This window comes from Scyliorhinus torazame, chromosome 7 (assembly GCF_047496885.1).
Source record: "Scyliorhinus torazame isolate Kashiwa2021f chromosome 7, sScyTor2.1, whole genome shotgun sequence".
Classification (NCBI taxonomy): Eukaryota; Metazoa; Chordata; class Chondrichthyes; order Carcharhiniformes; family Scyliorhinidae; genus Scyliorhinus; species Scyliorhinus torazame.
The window spans coordinates 317,301,435-317,328,895 of NC_092713.1; the positions used below are offsets into that span (position 1 = coordinate 317,301,435).

At 48.2% G+C, this 27,461-nt stretch overlaps 1 protein-coding gene across 13 annotated transcripts in view; it reads right to left on the reverse strand.

The window, feature by feature from the left end:
* The window catches only part of LOC140427207 (protocadherin-1-like), a 577,095-nt gene extending 550,554 nt beyond the window's left edge, over positions 1 to 26,541 (reverse strand). For 7 of the 13 annotated variants that reach the window (XR_011948407.1, XM_072512814.1, XM_072512806.1 and 4 more), the window contains exons 1-2: positions 25,616 to 26,540; positions 20,209 to 23,202 (exon numbers count right to left, since the gene is read on the reverse strand). Coding sequence is in view for 12 of the 13 variants with exons in the window: in XM_072512814.1 (XP_072368915.1) it covers positions 20,209 to 23,178 (2,970 nt within the window). In the remaining variant the exon portion in view is untranslated. Of the gene's footprint in view, positions 1 to 20,208; positions 23,203 to 24,604; positions 24,706 to 25,607 lie in introns of those variants that run through there. The other 6 variants (XM_072512810.1, XM_072512807.1, XM_072512809.1 and 3 more) reach the window with 6 other exon arrangements.
* Between the last annotated feature and the right edge of the window lie 920 nt (positions 26,542 to 27,461).

Genomic DNA, 27,461 nt, shown 5'->3' on the forward strand with positions numbered 1-27,461 from the left:
ATCAGTCACGGTGATTTCCACAGGAAGATTGCTGCACTTCCAGTGGTTCAGTGAGGAATTGAACTTCTTCATTGCAAGAGGTTCCCCGTATCTTTGAACTCTAGACTGCGCTCAGTTAACCGATTTCATGCAGAAGTGATGCAGAAGCAATAAGGTTGACAATTTTCTTCTCATCTGTGACAGTCAGCACTAGATGATTGGATGACTTCCACCCCTTGTGGTCGCTGGATAGTGCACGCGTTATGCTGAGAGAAGAATGGGCTTAGCTATGATGCCCCCCACAGTTCAACAGCTTGCTGACACTCACATTTAGGCGCAAACCGCTGGCACCTCTGGAGGTAGACACCAGCACACACTTCTTGCCCTCACAGCAGACTAAGACGTTGGGGGGGTGCGGCAAAAAGATAAAAATGTTGGGCAGCACGGTGGCGCAGTGGGTTAGCACTGCTGCCTCACGGCGCCAAGGTCCCAGGTTCGGTCCCGGCTCTGGGTCACTGTCCGTGTGGAGTTTGCACATTCTCCCCGTGTTTGAGTGGGTTTCGCCCCCACAACCCAAAGATGTGCAGGGTAGGTGGATTGGCCACGCTAAATTGCCCCTTAATTGGAAAAAATGAATTGGGTACTCTAAATTTATTTTTTTTAAAGATTAAAATGAGTCCAACATTTTAGCAAGTTAATCAAAAGCACCAGCACCTTATTGCATTTGGAAACATTTCCACAAGGAAGTTAGGAACACGCTATCTATTCCTGCCCGTGCACAATTTAAACAATTGTCTGAGCGGGAGGTGTTAATGTTACAAAACAGTCTGGGGTCAAACAGCTAATTGAAAATGCATTGTTATTTATACGGTGCAGTAATGGCTTTCACTCCAAGACAATTTCTTTTCATTGGTTAATCTGTTTGATAAAAGAAACACATAACACACACAAGCACTACCGCATCAGGGCATTATTACCCTTAATAGGTTGGATGGCTTTTAAAATTGGGTAATATTATTGTCTTGGTAGTACAATTAGGAAGCAGAAGACTAGATCAAATCTGTGGAGTATTGAGAGGATTGTGCTGGTAAGTGCATGGATCTTGGTCTGCCTTAGTTACATGGGATGGCAGTGGACATTTCAAGACTTAATGATTAAAATGACAACAGGTCTCGAGTTTCAGTCCTGGAGTCCACAGAAATGAAAGACTAATCTTCAGGAGCAAGACAAGGCAAAGCTCATTAGGAATTTCAAAAAAATATTGTGGGATCTCCCCATCCCCTTTTCTTTGAACCCCTTTTTTAATTCATTATAAAGATGTTGAAGGGGGGGGGGATGATTTTCTGACTGATGGCCAAGAATTTCCAATTGGTCCACAAAGATAGACAGCCAATGGTGGTCTGATGGGGCAGAGCAGTTGGAGGCGTGAACACATAGGATCACATGAATTGAGAGGAGTAATAAGAATAATAATCTTTATTATTGTCACGAGTAGGCTTACATTAACACTGCAATGAATTACTGTGAAAAGCCCCTAGTCGCCACACTCCGGCGCCTGTTCGGGTACACTGAGGGAGAATTCAGAACGTCCAATTCACCAAACAGCACGTCTTTCAGGATTTGTGGGAGGAAACTGGAGCACCCGGAGGAAACCTGCGCAGACACGGGGAGACCGTGCAGACTCCACAGAGACAGTGACCCTAGTCGGAATTGAACCTGGAACCCTGGTGCCGTGAAGCAACAGTGCCAACCCCTGTGCTACCGTGCTGCCCTAGGCCACTCTGCCCCTTAAGCCTGCCCTGCCGTTCACTAAGATCATGGCTGCTCTCATTGTAACTTCGACTCCACATTCCCACCTACAGCCAGTAACCTTTCACCCCTTTGCCATCCAGCTCTGCTATTAAAAAAAAATATTCAAGGTCTCTGCTTCCACCAAATTTTGAGGAAGGGAGTTCAAAAGGCTCACGACCCTCTGGGAGAAAAGATTTCTCCCCATTGCTGTCTGAAAAGGCCAACTCCTTATTCTGAGACCGTGATTCAGCACCCTAAATCTCACCCCGAGGGGGAACATTTTCCCAGCGTTATCCTGGTGAGCGCCTTTTAAAAAAAACGCTTTTCAAAGAGACCACCTCTCAACCTTCTCAACCCCAGGGAAGACAGGCTTAGCCCACTCAATCTCTTCTCATAGGACAGCCCCTGCACCCCAGGATCCAACCTAATGAGCCTTTGTTGCCCTCCCTCTCGTTGCCCTCTCAGGCACGTATATCCTCCCTTGGATAAGGGGGCTAAAACCGCACAAAGAAATCCAGGCACAGCCTCACCAATGCCCTGCACAATTGGAATAAGACTTCTTTACTCTCAATACTCCAATCCCTCTGTAACAGAAGCTAACATCGTATTTGCTTTAATGTAATAAAAACAGAAAATGCTGGATAAACTCAGCATGGTACAGATTTAATTGACAATGTGTAACGTCATGGTTTTATGTGATTTAATTACAAGGAAATTTTTTTTTTTTGTGTGAGCATCATGACCACTTGTCATCAGGTGCACTTTCAGAGCAGGGGTAGGATTTGGAAATTTGCGAAGTAGTTCTTCATGGCCATCCTACCGTCTGTGGCGAGAGAAACAGAGTTAAAGTTCCGAGTCTGTAAGACTGCTTTTTTTTGAAGCTCTGAAGAGGTCACATGGACTCGAAGCATTAACCCGTTTCTCGCTCCACAGATGCTGCCAGCTTTTCCAGCATTTTCCGTTTTTAATTCTCATTTCCAGCATCCGCAGTAATTTGCTTTTAATGATAGACTATTTGCTTTCCTAATTGCTTGCCGTGCCTGCATATTAACTTTCTGCAATGCACGTACGTGTCCAAAGTCCCCCTGCGTTCAAACATTTCACAATTTAGATTTAAAAACACACAGTGGAGGATGTTTAAGTTGATCATTAACACGTGAACATAAGGCCTCAGCGAGTGAATCATCAGGCCGCTGCCCTCTCATTCTATTTAATCACAAATCAGAACAAACTAACATGGCATCAATTTGTAGACACATGTGCGCGCACAAAATCCGCCAAGAAGCAGCAAATCCATCACCAACTCACTGCCTGAGAGACGCAGTAGAGGCAGGAACACTCACAATGTTTAAGAAGCATTTGATGAGCACTTTAAACAGCATAGCTATACAAGGCACGGGAAAGTACTGGGAAAGAGGATTAGAATAGACTGATGTTTGTTGACCGCTTAGACATGGTGGGCCAAAGGGTCTCTTTTTGTGCAGCAAAATTCTATAGTTAAGCGCTACCACCAACAAAGCATAATGGTTAAGGTATGAAAAATATACATGGTGTCCAGAGGATCTATGATACATTCCTTGTTACTGAAATTGTTCTACAAATCCTATCCAAACATGCACTTGGAGAGAGCATCCAATTAACACAGTGTGAAGTGCAGGTCTATATCACCAGTAATGGAAGTAAAGGAACTTGAGAGTTACAAGAGTCAGGTCAATGCTAAATACGAATCCCTCATGTTGTATAATGTGCTTGTGAATATAATTTTCTTTTAATTTAGAACACAAATTATGTTTTTCCAATTAAGGGGCAATTTAGCGTGGCCAGTCCACCTACCCTGCACATCTTTTTGAGTTGTGGGGGTGAGATCCACGCAGACACAGGAGGACTGAGCAAACTCCACACGGACAGTGACCCGGGACTGGGCCCGAACCCGGGTCCTCGGCACCATGAGGCTGCAGTGCTAACCACTGCGCCACCGTGTCGCCCGCTTGTAAATATGAAATGACCAGATTGAACTGCTCCCACTTTTTTGAATGCATCGAGGCAGTTGATTGCCTGACACACTTGTGGTATTGAGATCCAACAGAAGTCTGGTTCAGTATTCTCTTCCCCAAACTCTCCCTTGCTGCATCATCAGCTGACTGCCACAACAGACAGAGAGCATCATCAAGAATTGTTTCCTGACCTGCTCCCTGAATCCAGGAGAAGACAGCAGCAACAAGTTTAGGAACAATATCTCATGATACTCGCTTCCCCTCATACAAGAGCCAAAGCCTCTTAATAGCATCGCACAGGAATCCAACATAACATCAAACCACATTGACTTCAGCATTTTCTTCTCCCACATCTATTGGTTCCAGTCTATAAAAATGTTACAACTGCGTGCATAATTCCTGTTGATAGTTTTTGAGCCAATGCTGTTACAGCAACATTTCCAGTCAATAGGATTAAATTTCTGCTCGACTGTGTGGTCATTAGCCAATTGGATTCTACCACCTACATCAAAATTCATCCAATTTTCATCATGTCATTTCAGTGAGGTTGAATATTACCCTTGATATTTATACCGGAAGTTTCCATATCAGCCTCTGTAACCATAGGGCTACACTAATCAGGGGCTTGTGCCGAGGAATAGGAAAAGGCCATTAAGCCCGTTGGGCGTTGGTTCTCATACCGGCTCTGTGACCTCATTCCAAGTTACAACCTTCGGATAACAAGCCTCTCAATCTCAAATTCAAGTTTAGCAATTGGTTTAGCATCAATCAGCATTTGCCAGAAAGAGTTCCAAACTCCTGGGGCGCGATTCTAACGGAAATGTTTCGAAGTGTCATTTGTGGCGGGTTTTGCTGGGGGTTTCCCCCGCTATCTAACCACACTTAGGACGTGGTTTAAGCAGATGGCAAATCCCATAGCAAGCGCATTTAGCCACGTGTTTCCCAGCGCTTGCAGAGTTGAGAAACACGCTATTGAACGGCACTCGGGTTAGATAGGGGTCCCCAGCGGGGAATGAGAAGTCGAGGCCACACACAGTCCTGTTTCCTGCATGGAGGAGCTCCACTCGCCAGAACTCTTCAGTGTAGCGAGGGATCGGGATGCCATTTTTAACTGGCATCCCGATCTCTGGAGGCCCGATGTGAACCCCCCCCCAATCCCCAACTCAATATGGTGGGGTCCCCGGGCATATCCCCCCCAACACCCGCACAGTGCAGTCCCGGTCCGATTGCCACCGCGTGAAAAATGCCAGCTTGGCACATTGGCAGTGCCAACCTGGTACCCTGGTAGTGTCCCTGGGGAGCCACCTCTACACTGCCAGGGTGCCAGGCAGACACTGCCAGGGTGCCCAGCTGGCACCAGCAGTGTCAGGGTTCCGCCCTGCCCTAAGGGCATGCACCAAGGGGCCTCCAGTCCCCTGAGAGTGCCCACAAATGCCGTTCCATCTGGTCCCATTTGTGGAGAGCAGTACTGAACGGTGCTCGCCCGAGGTGTCCGAGGCGAAGGGGATAGATCCCAACGCCTCGGGAAACTGCGACTAGACGCCTTGCTCTAATGTGCAGATTTGCCAGAAGTGACCCCGCCCACAATGGATGGGATTTACATCACAACGCCTCACCAGATCACATTAGATCTCACGAGGTGTTGCAAGCCGGGTAGATCCCAGGAGTGGGGTCTCCCAGCATCTACTGGCCGCATCGCGCTCCCGTTTGGGAACGTCGCGATTGGAGAATCCAGTCACGGAGCGAAAGTTATTCCTAATTTCTCCTGAAAGGTTAGACGTTTGACGATGCCCTCTAATCCTAGACTCTCCAATTAATGGGAACATGTTCTCCCGGTCTACCCCATCTGCACCCCAATATCTGAACATCTTTCATCAATTTACCCTTTAACCGCCTAAATTCCAGAAGGTGACATCTTCTCTGCTCGCTTGTTGATTTTGAATAAAGTACATTATTGTAGTAAAATAGTGCATGACAGACCCTGTAATTTCTCCTTTTAAAGACCCCATCAAATCTTAATTTCTGGACTAATTTTTGGAACATTTTCATATCCTATAACATCTATTTCCTTCATTCTAATCTGGAATCCAGGGGTGGAATTCTCCGACCGCCTGCTGGGTCGGAGAATCGCCGGGGGCTGGCGTGAATCCCGCCCCCGCCGGTTGCCGAATTCTCCGGCACCAGATATTCGGCGGGGGCGGGAATCGCGCCGCGCCGGTTGGCTGGCCCCCCCCCCCCCGGCGATTCTCCGGCCCGAATGGGCCGAAGTCCCGCTGCTGGAATGCCTGGCCCGTCGGCGTGGAGGGGGCACTCTTTTCCTTCCGCCTTTGCCATGGTCTCCACCATGGCAGAGGCGGAAGAGACCCCCTCCACTGCGCATGCGAGGGGATGCCGTGAGCGGCCGCTGATGCTCCCGCGCATGCGCCGCCCGGCAATGTCATTTCCGCGCCAGCTGGCGGGGCGGAAATCAGTCCGGCGCGGGCCTAGCCCCTCAATGTTAGGGCTCGGCCCCTCAAGATGCGGAGGATTCCGCACCTTTAGGGCGGCGCGATGCCGGACTGATTTGCGCCGCTTTTGGCGCCGGTCGGCGGACATCGCGCCGATTACGGAGAATTTCGCCCCGATTTCTAACTGGAAGATTGCCATGGAAAACCATTTGCTAATATCGGAATACCACTTGTATCCAAGATGATACCGGTAGTATTGGAGACATACGCCATGTTACTCACTAACCCCCCCCCCAACCCCCACCTCAAACAGTGATACCCATTGTCTATTTATCTGACTTGAAACCTGACTTGATTTGATCGTTTTATTGCTATAGGCCAGAGTTTATTGCAGTTATGTAGCACCATTCACAATCTCAACATTCCCAGCAGTCAAGTGCTTTTTGCATTTACTGGATCTGGGCATTGCTGGCTGGGTGTTCGCCCCGTGTCTGCGTGGGTTTCCTCCGGGTGCTCCGCTTTCCTCCCACAAGTCCAAAAAGACGTGCTGTTAGATAATTTGGACATTCTGAATTCCCCCTCCGTGTACCCGAACAGGCGCCGGAATGTGGCGACCAGGGGCATTTCACGGTAACTTCATTGCAGTGTTAATGGAAGCCTACTTGTGACACTAAAGATTATTATATTATGATTTGACTTTCAATTCCAGATTTCTTTTTTTTTAAATTTAGAGTACCCAATTCATTTTTTCCAATTAAGGGGCAATTTAGTGTGGCCAATCCACCTACCCTGCACATCTTTGGGTTGTGGGGGTGATACCCACGCAAACACGGGAAGAATGTGCAAACTCCGCACGGACAGAGGCCCAGAGCCGGGAACGAACCTGGGACCTCGGCGCCGTGAGGCAGCAGTGCTAACCCACTGCGCCGCCGTGCTGCCCCTTTTCCAGATTTCTGATGGAAATCAGACTTAGCCACCTGCCATGGTGGGATTCGAACCCAGGTCCACGGATCGTGCCCGAGGTAACTGGATCACTCGCCCAGTGACAATGCCACTACACCATCGTTACCCCTTTGAAAGTGCAACTTACATCCTTCAGTGAACGGCAGTGTTCACACGACAGAAAATGAGCAGAAGCAAAGGGTGTCTTTCCAAACCTGCCCCAGGGATTGCCGTTCCAGTCAAGTTACTATTTCTTCGCTTCAACTCATGCTGAGAAAACTGAGCTCTCATAGAATCATAGAATTTACAGTGCAGAAGGAGGCCATTCGGCCCATTGAGTCTGCACTGGCCCTTGGAACGAGCACCCTACTTAAGCCCACACCTCCACCCTATCCCCGTAACCGGCCCCTCGGCCGGTGATTAAGGTCACTGTCCCATTGAGACCTCCTTTCCTCCCATCTCCAAAAGTAGGAGGGACCCACAGCCAAAAATCTTATTGTAACAAAAATGAGGGCTCTGTCCAAGTTTATACACATGCCATTATTTCTGAACTGCACTTTGCAACGTTTAACAATAGTGGAAGCATGTTTAATAAGAATCAAGACCAAGCGTATATTCAACCAGGTGCCCCTCCTATGATATAAACATGCCATATGATTCTCACCAGAATGAAGCAGGAAGTGGGATTATTACGGGTAACAGGTGTCAGTCACCTGGCAACGAGGAGGTTGGTTTCAGGTACGAAATAGGTGATCAGGTGCAGCACAGTGGAAACCTTCGGCCTCTATAGGGACAATATCATCAGTGTTTCCACGTCCACCCCCCCCCCCCCCCCCCCCCACCCACTCCCCCACACTTCCTTCCGCAATCTTCGAGAGACCTCTTCATCCTCAACTAATGTGCCAAATTAACCTTTCCAAATAAATCCACCAGGGTTTGGAAATCAGTCCAACAGGTGAAGCTTCCCAAATCATTGGGCTTTCTAAAATCAATGGAGAAAGTACAATATCGCATCTACATTTCATCAATAGGATTTTAAAATGTCTCATAGAACATAGAACAATACAGCGCAGTACAGGCCCTTCGGCCCACGATGTTGCACCGAAACAAAAGCCATCTAACCTACACTATGCCATTATCATCCATATGTTTATCCAATAAACTTTTAAATGCCCTCAATGTTGGCGAGTTCACTACTGTAGCAGGTAGGGCATTCCACGGCCTCATTACTCTTTGCGTAAAGAACCTACCTCTGACCTCTGTCCTATATCTATTACCCCTCAGTTTAAAGTTATGTCCCCTCGTGCCAGCCATATCCATCCGCGGGAGAAGGCTCTCACTGTCCACCCTATCCAACCCCCTGATCATTTTGTATGCCTCTATTAAGTCTCCTCTTAACCTTCTTCTCTCCAACGAAAACAACCTCAAGTCCATCAGCCTTTCCTCATAAGATTTTCCCTCCATACCAGGCAACATCCTGGTAAATCTCCTCTGCACCCGCTCCAAAGCCTCCACGTCCTTCCTATAATGCGGTGACCAGAACTGTACGCAATACTCCAAATGCGGCCATACCAGAGTTCTGTACAGCTGCAACATGACCTCCCGACTCCGGAACTCAAATAAATCCTCGCCAAAATATATCACCGGGATATATATACACCTCGCCGTGTGTGCTCCATTCCAAACTGCACACACCTTCTGTGTTGAGGTGGCACTTACACACTTCGACCCTCGGCTCCACATCTTCCTTTCCTCATTGTACACACTGGTCTAATCCCGTGAGCAGGAATCATCATGGGTGGGATAGAGAGTTCGACAAATGAGCCAAAGCTGGAATTTCCCGTCCCAGGGCAGGTGTGGCCGGAAAATCCCGCCCACTAAATTATTTCTCTGTGATGCAATTTATTATTGGTGACCTAGAATTTTTTTTAAAGCAGCACAGGTCACCGTGGCAAATGTTGGTGGTATTCAAGATGGAGCTGGAGCGTGTCGGTGGGTGGGCCGGGGGCGGGACCACTTTATACGAGAGGCAGAGTCCCCTGTATAAATCAGGGTCAATGCGTCCTGGGTTAGATTGTCTAAAACGAGAGACTAAAAAGAGAGATTGGATGCCACGCTTGACAGATGTACCCCTCCTTCATTGGACTAGGTTTTTATTGCTTCTCCTGAGGATATGACGTGACTCCAGGTGGGTAATGAAGCTTCACAACCAGAGCTGATGCCTGCTGTCTTCCACTAATTCACCCAATGGCCATTCTTCAGGCGCATGTTCCAGGGCTATCTGGCACAGCTAAGTGGATTCTGGGCTAAACGCGACAGGTTCAAAGGACCTTGGTGCTCCTCCGGCCATCATTCTCATACACTTCAGGCTTTTCTTCCCTCTCGTTTCCAAGCATTATCATCGGTATGGCAGCAGGGCACGTTCTCTGCGCTCCTGGGCTGAGTCGGGACAGAAAAGGAATTTTAACCAGCATTCCGGTTCCTTATCAGTCAGTATTCCCTCTCTCCACAGTGGCCATCGGTTATCAAAGAAGCAAAGTCCATCCTGTTTGTGATGTCCTCCCCTGTTCGACAGTCGACCTTCACAGATCTCCCCAGTCTGGAGGCCATGAAAAATGACCACTAAGTGAGCTACTGGGAGGCAGCAGGCACCCATTGAATCATACTCCAATCAGGAAAAAGAAAGTTAGAGAATAAAACCTCTTAAATGGAAGGGACACTGTTTTAGGAACGGATAGCAAACACCAAGCTGAGCAACGGGACCAAATGTAGGCAGTCAGCGATCACCTATCACGCTCGAAAGACCATGTCCTTCAACAACATAATATCGACTCGTTTCTCTTGATTCATGGGATGTGAAGGTCGCTGGCAAGATTTGTTGCTCATCCCTAATTTTCCTGGAGAAGCAGGGAGGGAACCGTCTCCTCAAACTGCCCAAGTCCACATGGTGCAGGTACTCTCGCAGTGCTGTCAGTGGGGGGAGCTCCATGGAAAATTGCATGAAAGTCGCCATGGGCTGTTCCCACCTTTCAAGGGAGAGCTGACTGGCGGTGATTTAACCTTAGGGTCACCACTCCTCAGGTGAGGGGCAAGGTTGAGAGGGAGGGGCCTTCATGAATAACCTCAGCCAGTACGGGGAATTGAACCCATGCTGTTGGCATTGCTCCACATCGTAAGCCAGCCGTCCAGCCAACTGAGCTAACCAATCCTCAGATGGTGCATGCTGCATGAAAGCAAACAGGTATTTTACCCTTTAGGTAAATTAGCAGAAGAAGGCTTCTGCCGTGACGAAAATGCAACCACGGAAAATGCCCAGGGCAAAATATGTTACTCAGCTCCTATTGCTGGACTGATAAAACTGAATCATTCCCTGGGTGTTGTAAACGTGGCTGATTCCTGTGCATTCCTGTCAACGTCAAGAGATTTGTCAAACTTGCAGAACTGCTTCACCAGTTAGCATGAAAAATGGAAACTCAATACTTGAGAAGATACATGGTCAACAGATACGTTCTTAAATGTCAAGATTACAGGTTGCACTTCGAGGTGCTACAAATCGGATTTGGATTTGTGTTATTGTCAGGTGTACCGGGGTACAGTGAAAAGTATTGTTCTGCGAACAGCTCAGACAGATCGTTCCATACATGAAATGAGAAAACATATTAGGGAAAATATAACATACACAATGTCAATACATAGACACAGGCATTGGGTGAAGCATACAGGAGTGTAGTACTACTCAGTAGAGATCTCAATGGAGAAATTGCCCCCATCAATCACACCTGGATGGAGGGAGATCAACTGCGAGAAATAACTGGGATCGATTTTTAAGCACAATATTTGTATTATAGAACTATAGAAATATTTGTATTAGCCTCAACTTGCGCATTGTACCGGTGAAACTATCCTGTTGCTTGTGGGAGACCCTTGTTTCCTGCACTTAAGTCACAAGTTTGGAGACTCTAAACTTCTGTCTTTTAAATTAGAGTTACTTTTGTTGCCCTTACGATTCCAACGGTATTGGTCATTACAGTTTCAAATCACTCCCATTACGGGGAAAATAACAGTTTGAAACTGGGCGCATCAGTAAAATAACCAAGAGGCTGTATTTGGAGTGCGGCAGAGTGACTCACGGGAAAGGCACTATTGTACAATGAGAGCACAGCTCAGGAGAGAAGCCTGTGGTTCGGTGTCTACTGGCTGGGTTTCCAGGTCCTGCCATTTGGGAACTGGTCTCATTCCTGACTGCAGCCCTGGTGTTGAGCCAACCCCCATGCATGGCCACTGATGAAACAGTCTGCTCTCGGTATGAAGTATCACCAGCACCCCAGCTGTTAGGGGCGGGAGGAGGAGAGGGCGGGGTTGGTTTGCCGAGGCAGAGATTGCAAAATGATAGAAGAACGACGCAGAAGCGAGTGATGATACCAGCCTCAGGCAAAAAGTAGATTGGTTAGAAAATCATTCTGGCTTAGCGCAAACCAGCTGCATCATGGTAGCCACTTGTTGAACAACCCCTCAAATAGTTAACCCCAATCATTTTAACAGAAAAGAATATTGAGCGGTGGCCAAAGCAATGCCAGTCAAGGCAGATTTTTACCCGAATATTTTCAGCTCAGTTTGCCAAAACCACTTGCCCTGTTCTGGCAACAGCATGAGAGTAACTAGGATTCACAATTCTGTAGCCATTACTGTTTTGGCATTGCGAGCATGAGAAACCAGCCAACTAGCTTTTAAACACTGCAATCCAGAACCAGCCACTGATGTAGACGTGTCTCTAAGGAGAGGACGGACAAGAGAGAAAACTGGGGACAAATAAATTCTAATCAACCATGCACAAACAGAACAAGTGAATCATAAAGGCATCACTGCCATGCACAGCGATCTGGGATGGACAGGCGAGCACCAAATGACCTCAGAATGGGTCAGCAGTTACAACACCAGGCAGCAATTCATTACTCCTGTCCTCTTACACATGCACTGTTCAATTGGAATCCAGCGATGCATTTCCAGATTATAATCTGAATTATTTCTTCCCCCTGGCATTGCACAGTACATTAAAATTGACAGGGGGGGGACATGAAAGTCAAAGACCCTGAAACCGACAGTAACGAACAAACAAAAAAAGGTTCAAAAGCCAAAACCGCTCTGCATGTTTTAAAACAAAGATGTCGCAATCAAGTTCTGAATTACTTCCACTGTCACTCAAATGCTTTCACGCATCACCAGCGGTCCCGACTATTTCTTTACCATTTGCCCCGGGCAAGCTATAATCTGCACATTGCGTTCTCAAAGTCTGAAAGAGCTGAATACAAAAACACTCTTTCAGAGCAAGACAGGGGTCTGGTGAACTGCTAAAGGTTCTTTCACTCCGTTGTCAAACATCCATAAGCCTCAACTACTACTGCGTGCAAGTCTCCCCCACCTCCACTCATGTGAAGCCGTATACTTATGAGGAACAGATGTTAAAGTGTCTTGCTTACCAACATATTACAACCCGTTTAGAGAAAACAAGCCCAGAGCAGCATCAACATATGGACTGGTGTCCACATCATCATTAACTGCTTGCTGTGCAAGCCTGTTAACTGGGACACCCTGGTGGAAATTCAATCATCCCATTTATCAAATCCCATCCAGTGGGCAAGGCACAGCAACACAGATCTTCACTCAATCTGAACCACTGTTCCGGATGAAAAATAAGCCCTGAGAATCCCTGTCCCCTTTCGAGTAATTGATGGTGCGAGGGGAGCTTTTTAACAAGGCCCAGAAAGAAAGGGAAGTTTTCCAGGTTCCAAAAAAATCTCTCGCAACATTGTTCACAACAAAATACATGGCCGCAGCTGTGAGTTTGTTCAGCCGGCATTGGTTTGAGGCTGAGATGGTCGTCCACAGGCACCCAGTGCTGCTCCATCCTGGCCCAGTGGGGTGCGGTAGCGCATGCTGCCAGGTGATTGGACACACGACAGCCACATTGAACCCTGACCTGACACCTGGGAGTCTGCGCACTGACCAAGGTCCATTAGGGGGTCACGGTACAGTGGTCTGGTGAGGGCATTTGTATATTTCTTCCTGGACAAGTGTGTAAGGCCCAAGATGGCACTCTTTCAGCCACACCAGCTAAGAACATTAGCGCGATGCAGTTTATCCTTTGTATGCAACACACATTCAGCTGGCTTGATATGAAGACAATCAGAACACTTGTCTGGAATGCCTTGAATTCAATAGACTCCATCTGCTCCATTCTCTCTTTCACTAAGATTTGTATTTATATCGCAACTTTCCGACCTCAGGCGTCTCAAGGTGCAGGGGCGGCATGCGGCACAGTGGTTAGCACTGCTGTCTACAGTGCTGAGGACCCGGGTTCGAATCCTGGCCCTGGGTCACTGCCCGTGTGGATTTTGCACATTCTCCCCGTGTCTGCGTGGGTTTCACCCCCACAACCCAAAGATGTACAGGGTAGGTGGGTTGGCCACGCTAAATTGCCCCTTAATGGGAAAAAATGAATTGGGTACTCTAAATTTATTTTAAAAACACATCCCAAAGTTCTTCACACAGTGCTTTCAAATAAAATTTGACATCATTCCACAGAAGGAGATATTAAAACAGATGACTAGAACTTGGTCAAAGAGGTTGGTTTTAAGGAGAATAGGTGATCTTTAGAACCTGAGTGTAATTTGTGGGGCCTAACTTTGCACAAATGAGCCATCACATTTCCTTCCTGACACGAGGGAACACATTGAAAAAAAAAATTCAACGACTGCGAACTTCAGGATGACCTGAAAAGGAACAACAGAAATGGAAGCGCGCAGTGGGTTAGCCCTGCTGCCTCACGGCGCCGAGGTCCCAGGTTCGATCCCGGCCCCGTGTCACTGTCCGTGTGCAGTCTGCACATTCTCCCCGTGTTTGCGTGGGTTTCACCCCCACAACCCAAAGATGTGCAGATTAGGTGGATTGGCCACGCTAAATTGCCCCTTAATTGGAAAACAAATAATTGGGTACTCTAAATTTATTTTAAAAAGGAGTCCCAAAGTGCTTTGCAGTCAATGACGTGCCTTTAAACAACTGTATCACTTTGCAGCAAAGGAAACAATGTGTACAAACAGCAATAACGAGGAAAGATGGTGACACAGTTTTAATGTCACTCGGCTACGGGTCCAGTCAAATAGAGTCAAATGTCACAACGGTAGATGGTGGAATTCTATTTCAGTAAAATCTGGAAATTAAAGCTCATCTTAGTAACAGTGACCATGAAACGATCAATTGTTGCAGAAACCCAGCTGGTTCACTCATCTCCTTTTAGGGAAGGAAATCTGCCAGCCATACCCGGTCTGGTCTACACGTGACTCCAGACCCACAGCAATGTGGTTGCTTTTAACCGCCCGTCTGAAATGGCCGTGCGAGACGCTCAGTTCAAGGGCCATGAAGGACGGGAAATGAAAGAGAAAATGCTGGAAAATCTCGGCAGGTCTGGCAGCATCTGTAGGGAGAGAAAAGAGCTGACGTTTCGAGTCCAGATGACTCTTTGTCAATGCCCGAGGGACGGGAAATGAATGCTGGGCCCGGCCAGCGATGCCCACGATCCATGAAGGGATACAGAGATTGGACAATCTGTTTCTTTTTTCTCAGTGATGTGTAATGAGGGACACATGCCCGAGGCCTTTTCCAAAATCGTGCCGCAGGTTACTTTTTCATATCTCATCCAAAAACTGTACGACTGACAGTGTGGCGCTCCCTCCCCAGCAGATGCAGATTTCCTTTACTTTTCAAATGCCAACAGGAAAATACAATATTCAAATATTAAACAGATGGGAAACCATCTAGCTGCAAAGAAGCCAAAATCTATTCGGGTTTGGCCTTCAGCTGCCACATTTAACAGCACGTCAATAGTGGACATTAACGCAAAAGCAATAGGATGGAGCAAATATCAATGATGTTTAAACAGGCGTCAGCTTGGCCCAATAGCAGTGCTGTCACCTTGGAGTCAAACAGTTGTGGGTTCAATCCCCAGGCAAGGGATTTGAGTATGCTTCCAACAGTGGTGGTACCTCAGAAGTATTTCATGGTCATAGAGCACTTTAGGGAATCCTGTGGTTGTGACAAGCATTATATAAGTGCACGCCTTTATTTCTTACAGTTGTGAGTCGGGCAGCACTGTGGCGCAGTGGGTTGGCACTGCTGCCTCACAGCGCTGAGGTCCCAGGTTCGATCCCGGCTCTGGGTCACTGTTCGTGTGGAGTTTGCACATTCGCTTTGGGTTTCGCCCCCACAACCTAAAAAGATGCGCAAGGTAGGTGGATTGAACACGCTAAATTGCCCCTTAATTAGGAAAAAAATGAATTGGGTACGCTAAATTTATTTTTAAAAACTCTGCTGTGAGTCATTTATGACGAGGCCCCATCTTAGGAACATAGAAACAGGAAAAGGCCATCATAGCCGAGCCCATCCCATCGTCCAATGAGATCTTGGTTGGTATGTGACCCAGCTTCCTACATCCATCTTTGCCCCGCATCTCTTAATATCTTTGATCAATCACAGTTTTAAAATTAATGATTGATCCAGAATCGCTGCTCGGCCAGAGGGTCCTGAACTTCCACCAAGCTTTGTATGAAGGTATTTCCTAATTTAACTTCAGTCTGCTCGATGTGGTGGAAGTAGAAGATTCCAGTAATCCACCATGCATACTGGCTCAATGGCATCAAGAGAAGCTACACTCCAATGGTCATCATTTGCTCTTAGGCTTGCTAAGGTAGATGGAGAGAGCTCGGACCACATGGGCTGCATGTTCAGGAGGATGCAACACAGCTTTCTTTTTGGCAGAACAGGAAATATTCCGCAGCTTTTTCTTTTGACAATGATGCAATGGACTCAATAAAAAAACGCACAGGCAAGATTGATTATATTCCGGGAGCTCATCATTCCCTGTTAACAGACTGGTGTTACTTCGGCGATGGGCTACTCTCTAATCAATGAGAGTAAAATTAATGTCTGCGTCATATTTACTTTCAATTAAAAAAGGGGTTTAGGGGAAAGTAATTAAGAATAGAATCCAATCAAATACGGTTCACTGTTTTATATTCACATGCTAATAATAATCACATTGCTTTGTATGTTCATGTCACATCTGAGGTGTTACTGAGGAATGTTGCCAGGGTGACAGGGTAAAGAAGGGTAGACAAAGATAGGCAGAGCTGAGTTAGCTGATCATAGTCCCAAGGCACAGATATCGTCACTGAAAAGTCCAGTTTCCTGTAGCTTTAAAAAGCAGGGTATCAGCAGTATTTGCATACATCGCTGCTCATTTGCTGACTTGCATAGTGTTTATATGTGGAAAATAATATTTCATATATCTACCTGAACATCTGGAGACCCCAAAAATTTGGTGTCAGCTCATTTCCCCAACCTTTACAGCATTAAATGAGCTAGTCTTTCAAGGACAAGGGTTACACCACAACCTGCAGTGAAGAACGAGGTAGAGTATCAGGTAATCAGATGTCTCCGACTTGCAAGGCGTGCACTTCGGGATTACAACCAAGTCCAGCACCTCAGAACGAGCACTCTTCTCTCCTCAGAGTTACACCCCAAAAGAAAAAGAAAATCAAACAGCTTCGAGCTCAACCTTCCCCCACATCCTAACAGTCAGAGGATATATCTTTCGCCGGGTCATTTCACGTTTCTCTTCGCAAGTGTGAAAAGTGAAAGAAAAGTGTTTACTTCCTCCAGCCTAAGTACAAGGACGGGCGCCGATCTTTCAAACTTTGGTTAGCAAATACTTTGGAAAGATTAAATGCAGCCTCACTTCTCTCTTCCCCCACTTAGTGTTCGTCACGGACTATATCCCACAATACCCCACACCTTCTCACAAACCACAGAATTACCCCTCACCCCCTTCCCTCATCTGGTTGCAACCACCTTATTCCTCCACCTTCCACGTTCCTCATGAGGAAGGCTCGAGTGTTGAGGAGCCTCTCTTTTCACACACCACTCACACTCTATCAATCAATGATTCTCTTTCCATCAGCAAAATCTTAGTGTTGTCTTCTAAACCTCCATGTAAATTAGTCAGGCCAAGGGCTCCGTCAAACCCCCAAATCCCCGCTCTCGACAGATATTGATCCAGTTCCTTTTTGAAGTCAGAAGTGAACCAGGATTGAGTACTTTTTCTTGGCAGTCTGGGTTTATTTATTCCTCATCAGATCCCTGCTGAAAATACTGTAGAAACCAGCAAACAGATGACGCAGCTTCCCACAATTCGACAATACCAATTCAACACCAATGTCAAAATGGCGGCTCTCAAAATAAAATTTAAAAAAAAGAAATGATACAACATTCCAATCCTCGATTCTAGTTTGTAATACAGATTAAAGCTTTTTTGGGGAGGGTTTTCTGAATCTTTAGTTTTACTGTTTTTCATCTCACTGGTAAAATATTCTTGACTCCAATTTCCTTCTCTCTCCTCAGAAACCTAAATCAGTGCCCAGTCTGACAGAGAATCAGGCAGCCTTGCAGAACCTTCAGCTTGTTACACTTCACTCAAATGCTTGCACAGGCAGTGTCAACAGGCTATTCAACTGCAAAAAGCATCACAACCTGTTCTCGGGTGCAAGAGTCACGAGAGATCAGGAATGCGGTGAATGGCCAGCTTTGCTGCTCCAGGGGTTACTGAGGCCCGGTTCTAACGCCTCCTTTGCAGCCCTGACTGGGATCTGCTAATTCAGCTCAGTAAACGAGGCTGGCTTCCCACCAACACGTTCATCTCCCTGGTGAACTGCTCAGGCAAAACGAGACCATGTTTGATCTGGTGTTTAATACCCACCGCACTTCCCAAACATCACCAAGACCTGCTCAACACCACCCACCTCCATTCTATCTCACTCCCACCCCTGCTGCCGAAACCCTTGCTTTTGTCAGCTCCACACGTGGTTTTTCCAGCACCTTCCCAGTCAGCTTCCCGCTCTGCAGCCCATTCTGATGCCAGCTTGGTCTTCAGGTCCATCACTCTGAGCTTTGCTGACTAACCTTTCCGCCTCATCCCTTCTGCTGCCTCCGCTATTTTGTGTCACCTTTCACACTCTTCCACTCTCCATCTCTCACTTCCTCTACACACCCATAGCCCCACAGTAGACAATCGTGCTGCCTGCAACTTCGGAATGCACCCCTCTACCTCTCCACCGGGAAACTCTTTCTGACTGAGTGTTTAGTGACCAGTTCTTTAATCTATCTTTCCCGTCCCCCAGAACAATCCTTGGGAATATTCAGCACACATTGTCAAGGTCTAAGCTGTGACTTGGGGTACCCTTATGGCTTGGAAGCTGGAGTCTCTGGCTGAGGGATTAAATCCCTACCCAGGGGTTTGCGTACAAACTCCAGGTGACACGGCAGCACAGTACTGTCGAGGTGTTGCCCCGTCAGAGGTGAAATCCTTCAGAAGAGAGGTGAAACCCAAGGTCACGTTTGCCCTCTTAGGTGCATGGAACAGATCGCATGGCAATTTTTTAGCAAAGGAGTCCAGTGGATTGCTCCTGGTGTCTTGGCCAACATCAATCCTTGGGCCAACATCGTACACAAAAGAAACAAGATTCTCTGGTCATAATTGCATTGCTATTGATGGAACCTCACTGGGTGCAAGTAGGCTGCTGTGCTTTCCGACAACATTAACTACACTGCAAAATCACTCCATTGGTTGGAACACAATTTGATACCATGAAACATTGTGAAAGACACTCAATGCAAACTCAATGTAACTGTGACTTGCAAAGCCCAGTATAGCATCAAGAGCTCTTTACTCTCTGGGTGACGGAAGAAATTCACTGCCTTTCCACATTACATTTGCACGCTGAAATGAAAATACAGGTTAAGTTAGTCAGATCAATGGATTATTACGCCAGGGAGAGTGAACCTACGCAAAGATATTATGCTCGGCAATTGCCCAGGACATACAATAAACCCACACTCTCAGATAATGCTTCAGCACTGACATTACAGGCACTTAATATGTAGCAACACCACCAGCAACTATCCAATATCATTGGTTTAGGCAAGATTCCAAATTCAGTCACTACATTATACATTTATTGCAGTAACGGGTTATGTACTAATGAAAGTATAATTTAGTAATGTTGCTGTGAGTATCTATATTATATAATAAATAACACGGCAGCATAAATATTAAACTGATCTGTACTACCACCAGAAGGAGACTGTTGAAATTTCAAAAAACCTGGGTGTACCACAATGCATTTAACAAAATGATACTGTCTGCAATGAAATCTGATAAGCCAGTTTTTAAAAAAATTGAATTTGCAGCATTATTTCTGTGCGCAGAAATAAATTAGTCGAATGCTGTACTTTAAAAATTATATTGTCAACACAGCTCCATTGCTTCCGGTTAAGACAACAGTGGTGGTGGATGCCGACAGAAGGTGGCTCCATTTTATAAATAAAACACTGTTCAACCTTTAAGCACTGTGTTTGCCGCTCTGTTTTACATGGAGAACCGGTTTTGCAAAGACGCAGAATAAAAGCATAAATGGGGTCACATATTTATGAATGAGTAAAGGCCACACGGGTATTAAAAGAGCATTTGGACAAAGGAAAATCAGTTTGCCAAGTTGCCTTGGATCAGTTTAAAGTTCCAGGCAGGCGCTGCATGTGTAAATTCTGGTCATTTGATTTACAATGCTTATTTTCACACAAACATCTCTTTATCCTCGTTGACAAACCAACACAAATGAAGTTGCAAATTGGAAATGGTCCGATTTCATAAGCTTTGTGTGTTTATTTTAAGAACACACTGTACATTAAAGTGTTAATATTACACAAATGGAAACCCAAACAAACAAGAAACTGGATTTATATCGTACAAAGAACATCACACGCAGATTTTATTTCGTGAAATTACGCATCAATGGCGCCACATTACTCAAAGAAATGGAGTCTGACATTTAAAAAGAAACTTATTGAGGGGTTTAAATATCGTTCATTGCACAGTCAAGTCTGCCCCAGCTCAAACCATTGATTGCAAGGACTCATTTTGTACCACTGGCATTTAGAAGCATGCCTACCTGTTTGTTGTACTTTGGAGGATTGGCCTTGTAACTGTAATCAGAGTACTGGTCGGAGCCAGTCGAGTTGTTGTCCCCAGTTCCAACGAAAGTGTTAGTGGCTGGGAGATCTTGCACGACCTGGTGCTTCTTCCCAGCAGTGGGTGACTGTGGGTGCAGCTGAATGGATGGCAGAGGGGAGTTCGACCTGTAGTGTCTCCCAAGGTCAGGGCTCCCTGGGTTACAGTTCAGTGGCAGATGAATCCGAGGACTGTCACTGCTGGATTCATTTATCAGGTTGAACTGTAATCCCCTTTGGGCGCCAGTCTCGTCGTCTTCCAGCGGTTTGGAAGGTTTTGGAGGTTTGTTCTTCTTGATTTTGTGCTTGATGTTTTTATTGGTCTGTTTTGGAGTGTATAGATCCTTGCTCTCTTTCTTACCAGCCTGATAGCCACTCTTGGCTTCCTTCTGTCTGCAATAGCGAATCAACACCACAATCACAATCACTAGTATGACTGCAATAATCCCAGCGATGACGCCAAACAAGACGTTGCTTCGTTGCTTACTCTTCTCGTACTCAGGATCTCCTGCAATATCCACGTCAAGTGGTGTATTGAGGCTGTGGCCCACCAAAGCCTCCACAAGGCTAACGTTTACCATTGTATCATTCACATATATGTGCACTAGGGCCGTAGCAAAGCGAGCTGGTGTCCCCCCATCTGTCACCCTAACCACAAGCCGGTGCAACCCATAGTGCCTCCGCAAAATTTCCTTCTCCAGGGTCACGCTTCCTCCAGGGGAGACCTGGAAGAGGTCAAATGGGTTTCCACCTACGATACTGTACGTCAAGTTAGCATTGGCTCCAATGTCCATGTCTTCAGCCTTTACCTGATCCACTTGTGCCCCGATGGTAGTGAGGGGATTCATATGCTGGAAGGTTGAATTGGAAGGTTGGGTGATGAAGGGAGTGTTGTCATTTTCATCTAAAACATTGATGGTCACACTGACGTACGCAGACCTCGGCGGTGTTCCACCATCTACTGCCTTCAATTGGAAGGTGTAGGTACTTTGCCGCTCTCGGTCAAAAGAGACACGGGAAAGAATAGTGCCTGTACCATTTTGTATCTCAAACTCACCATTGTCAGGATCCACAAACAAAGTTACTTGGGCATTCATGTCCTTATCTGCATCCGTCACAGTTACCATGCCGACCGGACTAGATGGAGGCAGATTTTCTCGTACTGAGAAACTGTAGCTATTCAGCATGAATTTCGGGTCATTATCGTTTTCATCCAGAACATTGACTACCACTGTGGCTGTTCCCTTAAGGCTTGGGGTGCCTTTGTCTGCGGCAGCTACCTTGAACTCGTAATGCTCCTGTTCCTCGCGGTCAAGGATGGAGTTGACCCTAATCTCTCCAGTGTCTGGATTGATGTCAAACAAGCCCTGGGTGGAGGAGTCTGGGTGCAGAGAATAGGTCAGTTCTGCATTGCTGCCACTGTCAGCGTCTGTAGCCTCCACTTTGACAATGGTGTTGTAAGGCTGGTTGTTTTCATGGAGAGAGACGCGGATAACGTTTTGCGTGAACACTGGAGCGTTGTCATTCACATCCACCACCTGCACTTTTAACGTGTTGCTGCTGGATAGAGGTGGATTGCCCGAATCGACTGCCACAATCTCGATCAGGTATTCCTGGACAGATTCGTAATCCAAAGGGGTGGTGGTCTGCAGGAAGAATTTCTTCTTTCTCTCACTGCTGGACCCGCTGGCGGGTTTCAGCTGGAAGGGCACATCCCCGGCGACAATGCAAGTGACGGCCGCATTCTCACCTTCATCCCGGTCTGAAACCTGGACCACCGCCACCGGGGAATCGATGGATACGTCCTCATCAATGTTGGCCACCCCATCCTTGTGGGTGACCAGCCCAATGCCTCGGATCTCGATACTGGGGGCATTATCGTTCTTGTCCCTGACAGTGATGATCACTGCAGCCCTGTCCTGTTTGGGGATGGGAGCCTTGTCTTTGGCATGGACAAAGAATTTAAATTGGCTGACCTGCTCACGGTCCACAGGCCTTTGCACGGTGATCCAGCCGCTGCTCTTATCCAGGCGCAGTAACCGCCGGGCACTCTCGGCTGCCTGGGCAAAGGTGTACTCGATCTGGGAGTTGTCACCCAGGTCCAAGTCAGTGGCCCGCACCTGGAGGATGGAGGTGCCAACTGGGCTGTTCTCTTCCACTGTGCCCTCGTAACTGGACCTCTCAAACTTGGGGGCATTGTCGTTAATGTCCAACACGGCGATGCGGAGGATGGCAGTGCTGGTGCGGGGGGGTTTGCCCCCGTCAACCACTCGGATGGTCAGGTCGTAGGTATCCCGCTGCTCCCTATCCAAACGGCCAGTCACGATCAGCTGTGGAAGCTTCTCCCCGTGTTCCTCAGCCACCTGCAAGCTGAAGAGCCCGTGAGTTTCGGTGCCAAGGACCTCGTAGCTGGCCACTCCATTAGTGCCAGCGTCCCGGTCAGTGGCAGTGGGGATATTGACGATGGTGCCCGCATTGGTGTGTTCAGGGATGGATATGGAAATGACGGGAGAGCTGAAACTGGGAGTGTTGTCATTGATGTCCACGATAAGGACCTTTCCCTCCACCAGCACCGGGACTGTGTAGTAAAGAGTGTCCGTCACCGAAATCTCAAACTCCAGGAAACACTCCATGGGGCTTTCACAGGACATGTCCTCCCTGTCGATGGGGGTCTCGGTAGTGTACAGGTTGCCCCCTGTCTCGTCCACCCGCAGGAAAGGCTTGCCAATCTCCAGTTTGAAGAGTCTGTTATTCTTCTCCAAGCCCAGGGTCTCCCCTGGGTTCCCGATCAAGGTGTTGGGGGGCTGTTCCTCGGGGAGAGAGAATTTCACTGAGTTCTGTGCCCGGCACACAGGAAGGGGCCACAGGAACAGAAGGAGCCACAGCAAAGTGGGGACGCAGGGTAAATCCATGAGCTTCAGCGAGGACAGTCCGAGCTGGGGACAGAGTGGGGAGGGAGAGATTTCAAATCAGCAAGAAAAGTGAATCCTTAAAAAAACAACCCCCCATTTCTCAATTGTTCCTGTTTAAACACTTTTGAGAGCCCGATTTGACCCTGAACATTACATTAGCCGACCGACACTGGCATTAACTTTAAACAGCAGAGACACACACACACACAGACACAGACACACACACACAGACAGACACACACACAGTCAGGCACACACACACACACAGACAGGCACACACACAGTCAGACACACACACACACACACACACACACAGTCACACACACAGACAGACACACACACACAGTCAGACACACACACACACAGACAGGCACACACACAGTCAGACACACACGCACACACAGACAGACACACACACACAGTCAGACACACACACACACAGACAGACACACACACACACAGTCACACACACAGACAGACACACACACACAGTCACACACACAGACAGACACACACACAGTCAGACACACACACACACAGACAGGCACACACACAGTCACACACACAGACAGACACACACACAGTCAGACACAGACACACACACAGACAGACACACACACAGACACACACACACACAGACACACACAGTCACACACACAGACAGACACCCACACAGTCAGACACACACACACACACAGACAGGCACACACACAGTCACACACACAGTCAGACACACACACACACAGACAGACACACAGTCAAACACACACACGCACACAGACAGGCACACAGAGACACACAGACAGACACACACACAGTCACACACACAGACACACACACAGTCACACACACAGACAGACAGACACACACACACAGACAGACACACAGTCAAACACACACACGCACACAGACAGACACACACACAGTCAGACACACGCACACACAGACAGACACACAGTCACACACACACACGCACACAGACAGACACACACACAGTCAGACACACACACACACAGACAGACACAGTCAAACACACACGCACACAGACAGGCACACAGAGACACACAGACAGACACACACACACAGTCACACACACACACAGATGCACACGCACACAGTCACACACAGACAGACACACACACACAGTCACACACACACACAGAGGCACACACACACAGTCACACTCAGACAGGCACACACACACAGACACACAGTCACACACACACACACGGGAACCAGACCCTCTATTTCTACTGCTGAATATATTCCAGGAGTTTACAAAGCAAGCTGTAAAATAGACTGGATCCGGCAGAGAGATTGTTGGAGATTCTCAAGCTCAGAGCCAGAGGGGGGTCAGAGAAACCCCCTTTCAGTGAAATGCCCTGTGTGGCAACGGCCTCCCCAGCGCCGCAGACTGGGAACTCACTGCGAGATCACAGGAAAGGCAGCAGCAACATCACCACCAATCTCCCAGCCTCTTGGGAGACAGACTTCCCGAGTGTCTGAGCTGGGGGTATGTGTGTGTGTGTGTGTGTTGGGGGGTGGGGGGGGGGGCACAGAGAGAGAGAGAGAGAGACACACACACACACACAGGAGAGAGAGAAAGACAGAGGGGAACACAGACTGAAACAGGAAGAGAGAATCAGAGACACGGAGCGAAAGAGGGAGGAAGAGAAATGAGGTGGACAGCGAGGGAGAGAGGCAGGGGTGGACACAGGGGGAGAGAGACAGAGGGAGACAGAAAGAGAGAGAGGGACACAGGGAGACAGAGAGAGAGAGAGACAGAGAGAGGGAGACACAGAGGGAGAGAGATGCAGAAGGAGAGAGACAGAGATATACAGAGAGAGGGGGAGAAACAGAGAGAGACAGAGGGAGAGAGGGCAGGGAGACAGAGAGAGAGGGACAGGCAGAGGGAGAGACTCAGAGAGAGAGATATACAGAAAGAGGGAGAGAGACAGAGGGAGAGAGAGACACAGGAGAGAGACAGAGGTGTAGACACAGAGGGAGAGAGACAGAGAGAGGGAGAGACACAGAGGGAGAGACAGAGAGAGGGACAGAGGTGTAGACACAGAGGGAGAGAGACAGAGAGAGGGAGACCCAGAGGGAGAGAGACAGAGAGAGGGACAGAGGTGTAGACACAGAGGGAGAGAGACAGAGAGAGGGAAACCCAGAGGGAGAGAGACAGAGAGAGGGACAGAGGTGCAGAGACAGAGGGAGAGAGACAGAGAGAGAGGCAGAGGTGTAGACACAGAGGGAGAGAGACAGAGAGAGTTAGAGGGAGAGAGACGGAGGGAGCGAGCTGCAGTATGTGTTCCACAGGCTGGGGACAGAGGGGGTGGTTCCGCCAACACCGAGCGATGGAGGCGAGGGAGTCGGCAGGTTACATTCCAAAAAATAAACCCGACAAGTTATTGATAAAGCTGTCATACATTCCTACCTGGAGAGTAGAGTACACAATATCTCCCAGTCTGCAAATCGAAGCTGTGTGAAACACCTCACACTTCTTGCTGATTTCCCCTTAACCCGACCGAGGTTTTGGAACCAATTCCTATTGCAGACCAACTCCCAGCTCCCAGCATTTAACAGCAGCTCTCCCTCTGCAAGTAGCAGCTTCGCGATTGAATGTAGCCGCTTTCACAAAACTGGCTGCAGCTTGAGACAGGCTGCGATGTGCCCAGCAACTAAACCAAATCGCTCCATCGGAGGTGCCAGCCTTTCAACACAATCCCAAATAAACTGCTTATTGCAACCTGCAAATACTGCTTACCTCACTCACTGTGATTCAGCTGCACTGTGCCTGCCAGTGTGTCTGTGTGTGTGTGTCTCCCTCTCTCTCTGTCTCTCTCCTCCCTCTATCTCCTTCATTCTTCCCAATAAAACTGAGTCAGTCTCGCAGTCCGCCCTGCGCGTCACACACATTAACTAACTCAGCCTCATCTAACCCAGGGAGAGTGAGGGAGGGGTGTGTGTGAGAGAGAGATGGGGGGGGGGGGGGGGGGGGGGGGGATGATTCACCCGAGTCAATAGCCACACTTGTTTTCAATAATAAACTCTCTCCCTGCATAGACACAAATAACAGCGGGGGGAGCCAGCAATTTCAAAGCCAGCCCTTCACAAAACAACTGACAATTGCTGAGCAAATTGAGAATTCAAACAGACCCAATTCATCAAAATTACGCTGATCGCCCCTTTTACAAAACTGGATTTAGAAAAATCTGTGATGAGCAACACGCTGGCTGTGGTTTTACCGCATTAATCCCAACTCCTCAGGATCTCTGCTCAGGATCTCTGCTCAGGATCACTGCTGCTAATCGCAGCTTCGCCCACGTACACTCCCCGCATTTTACACACTATCCCCTTCTGTCCACCTCCAATCCCGCTGGATCTACCCTCCCTCCCTCCCGCTCTGCCTGTCCCTCCCTCTCTGCCTCCCTCTCCCTCCCTCTCTGCCTCTCCCTCCCTCCCTCCCTTTGCCGCCCTCCCTCCCTCCCTGCCTCTCCCTCCCTCTCTGCCTCTCCCTCCCTGCCTCTGCCTCTCCCTCCCTGCCTCCCTCCCTCTCTGCCTCCCTCCCTCCCTGCCTCTCCCTCCCTGCCTCTGCCTCCCTCCCTGCCTGCCTCCCTCCCTCTCTGCCTCTCCCTCCCTCCCTCCGTGCCTCTCCCTCCCTCCCTGCCCCTCTCTCTGATGGATGGGAGAGGGGGATGCCACAGTGCCAGGCAGAGGGAGGGATAGCTGGCTGCACACCTTGCTGTGTGAGTGTGAGCTGCACTCTCGCTCTCTCTGCCTTGTGATGTTTGGAAATGGCAGTGCCAACCTGTTGCCCAAGTTTAAAGGAGCCCGGGTTTAACGAGAGAGGGCGCCATCTACAGACAGAGCTGGAAGATTTTCCCGCAACTCCCACCAGGAACAATCCTCACCGATGATTCCTTCCCCTCCCCAAAAAGGAGCAACTTTTCACAGAGGCACCGGGAGCAATGGCAGAAGCTTGGCAGCCGCCCAGCGGCAGACACGGGGCTGGGATTCTCGCTGACGCTGCTTTCCAAACCGGGCCAGAGTTTGGATTCTCCAGGCCAGCCCCACATTGGCAAAATACCCAATTATTCTGGGGGATTTAGGAGAACGGATTCCATCCGCACTAAACAATTCAAAGCCTAAATGTAGCCAATCCCAAACATCCCAAACACCCCCATTCTCCTGGAGTCAGCGCGCTGCAGCTTCCCAGGAGGTCAGACAGCACGCCGATCGGCCACAGGAGCCATCACAGCAGCTTCCTGAACCCGGCTGAA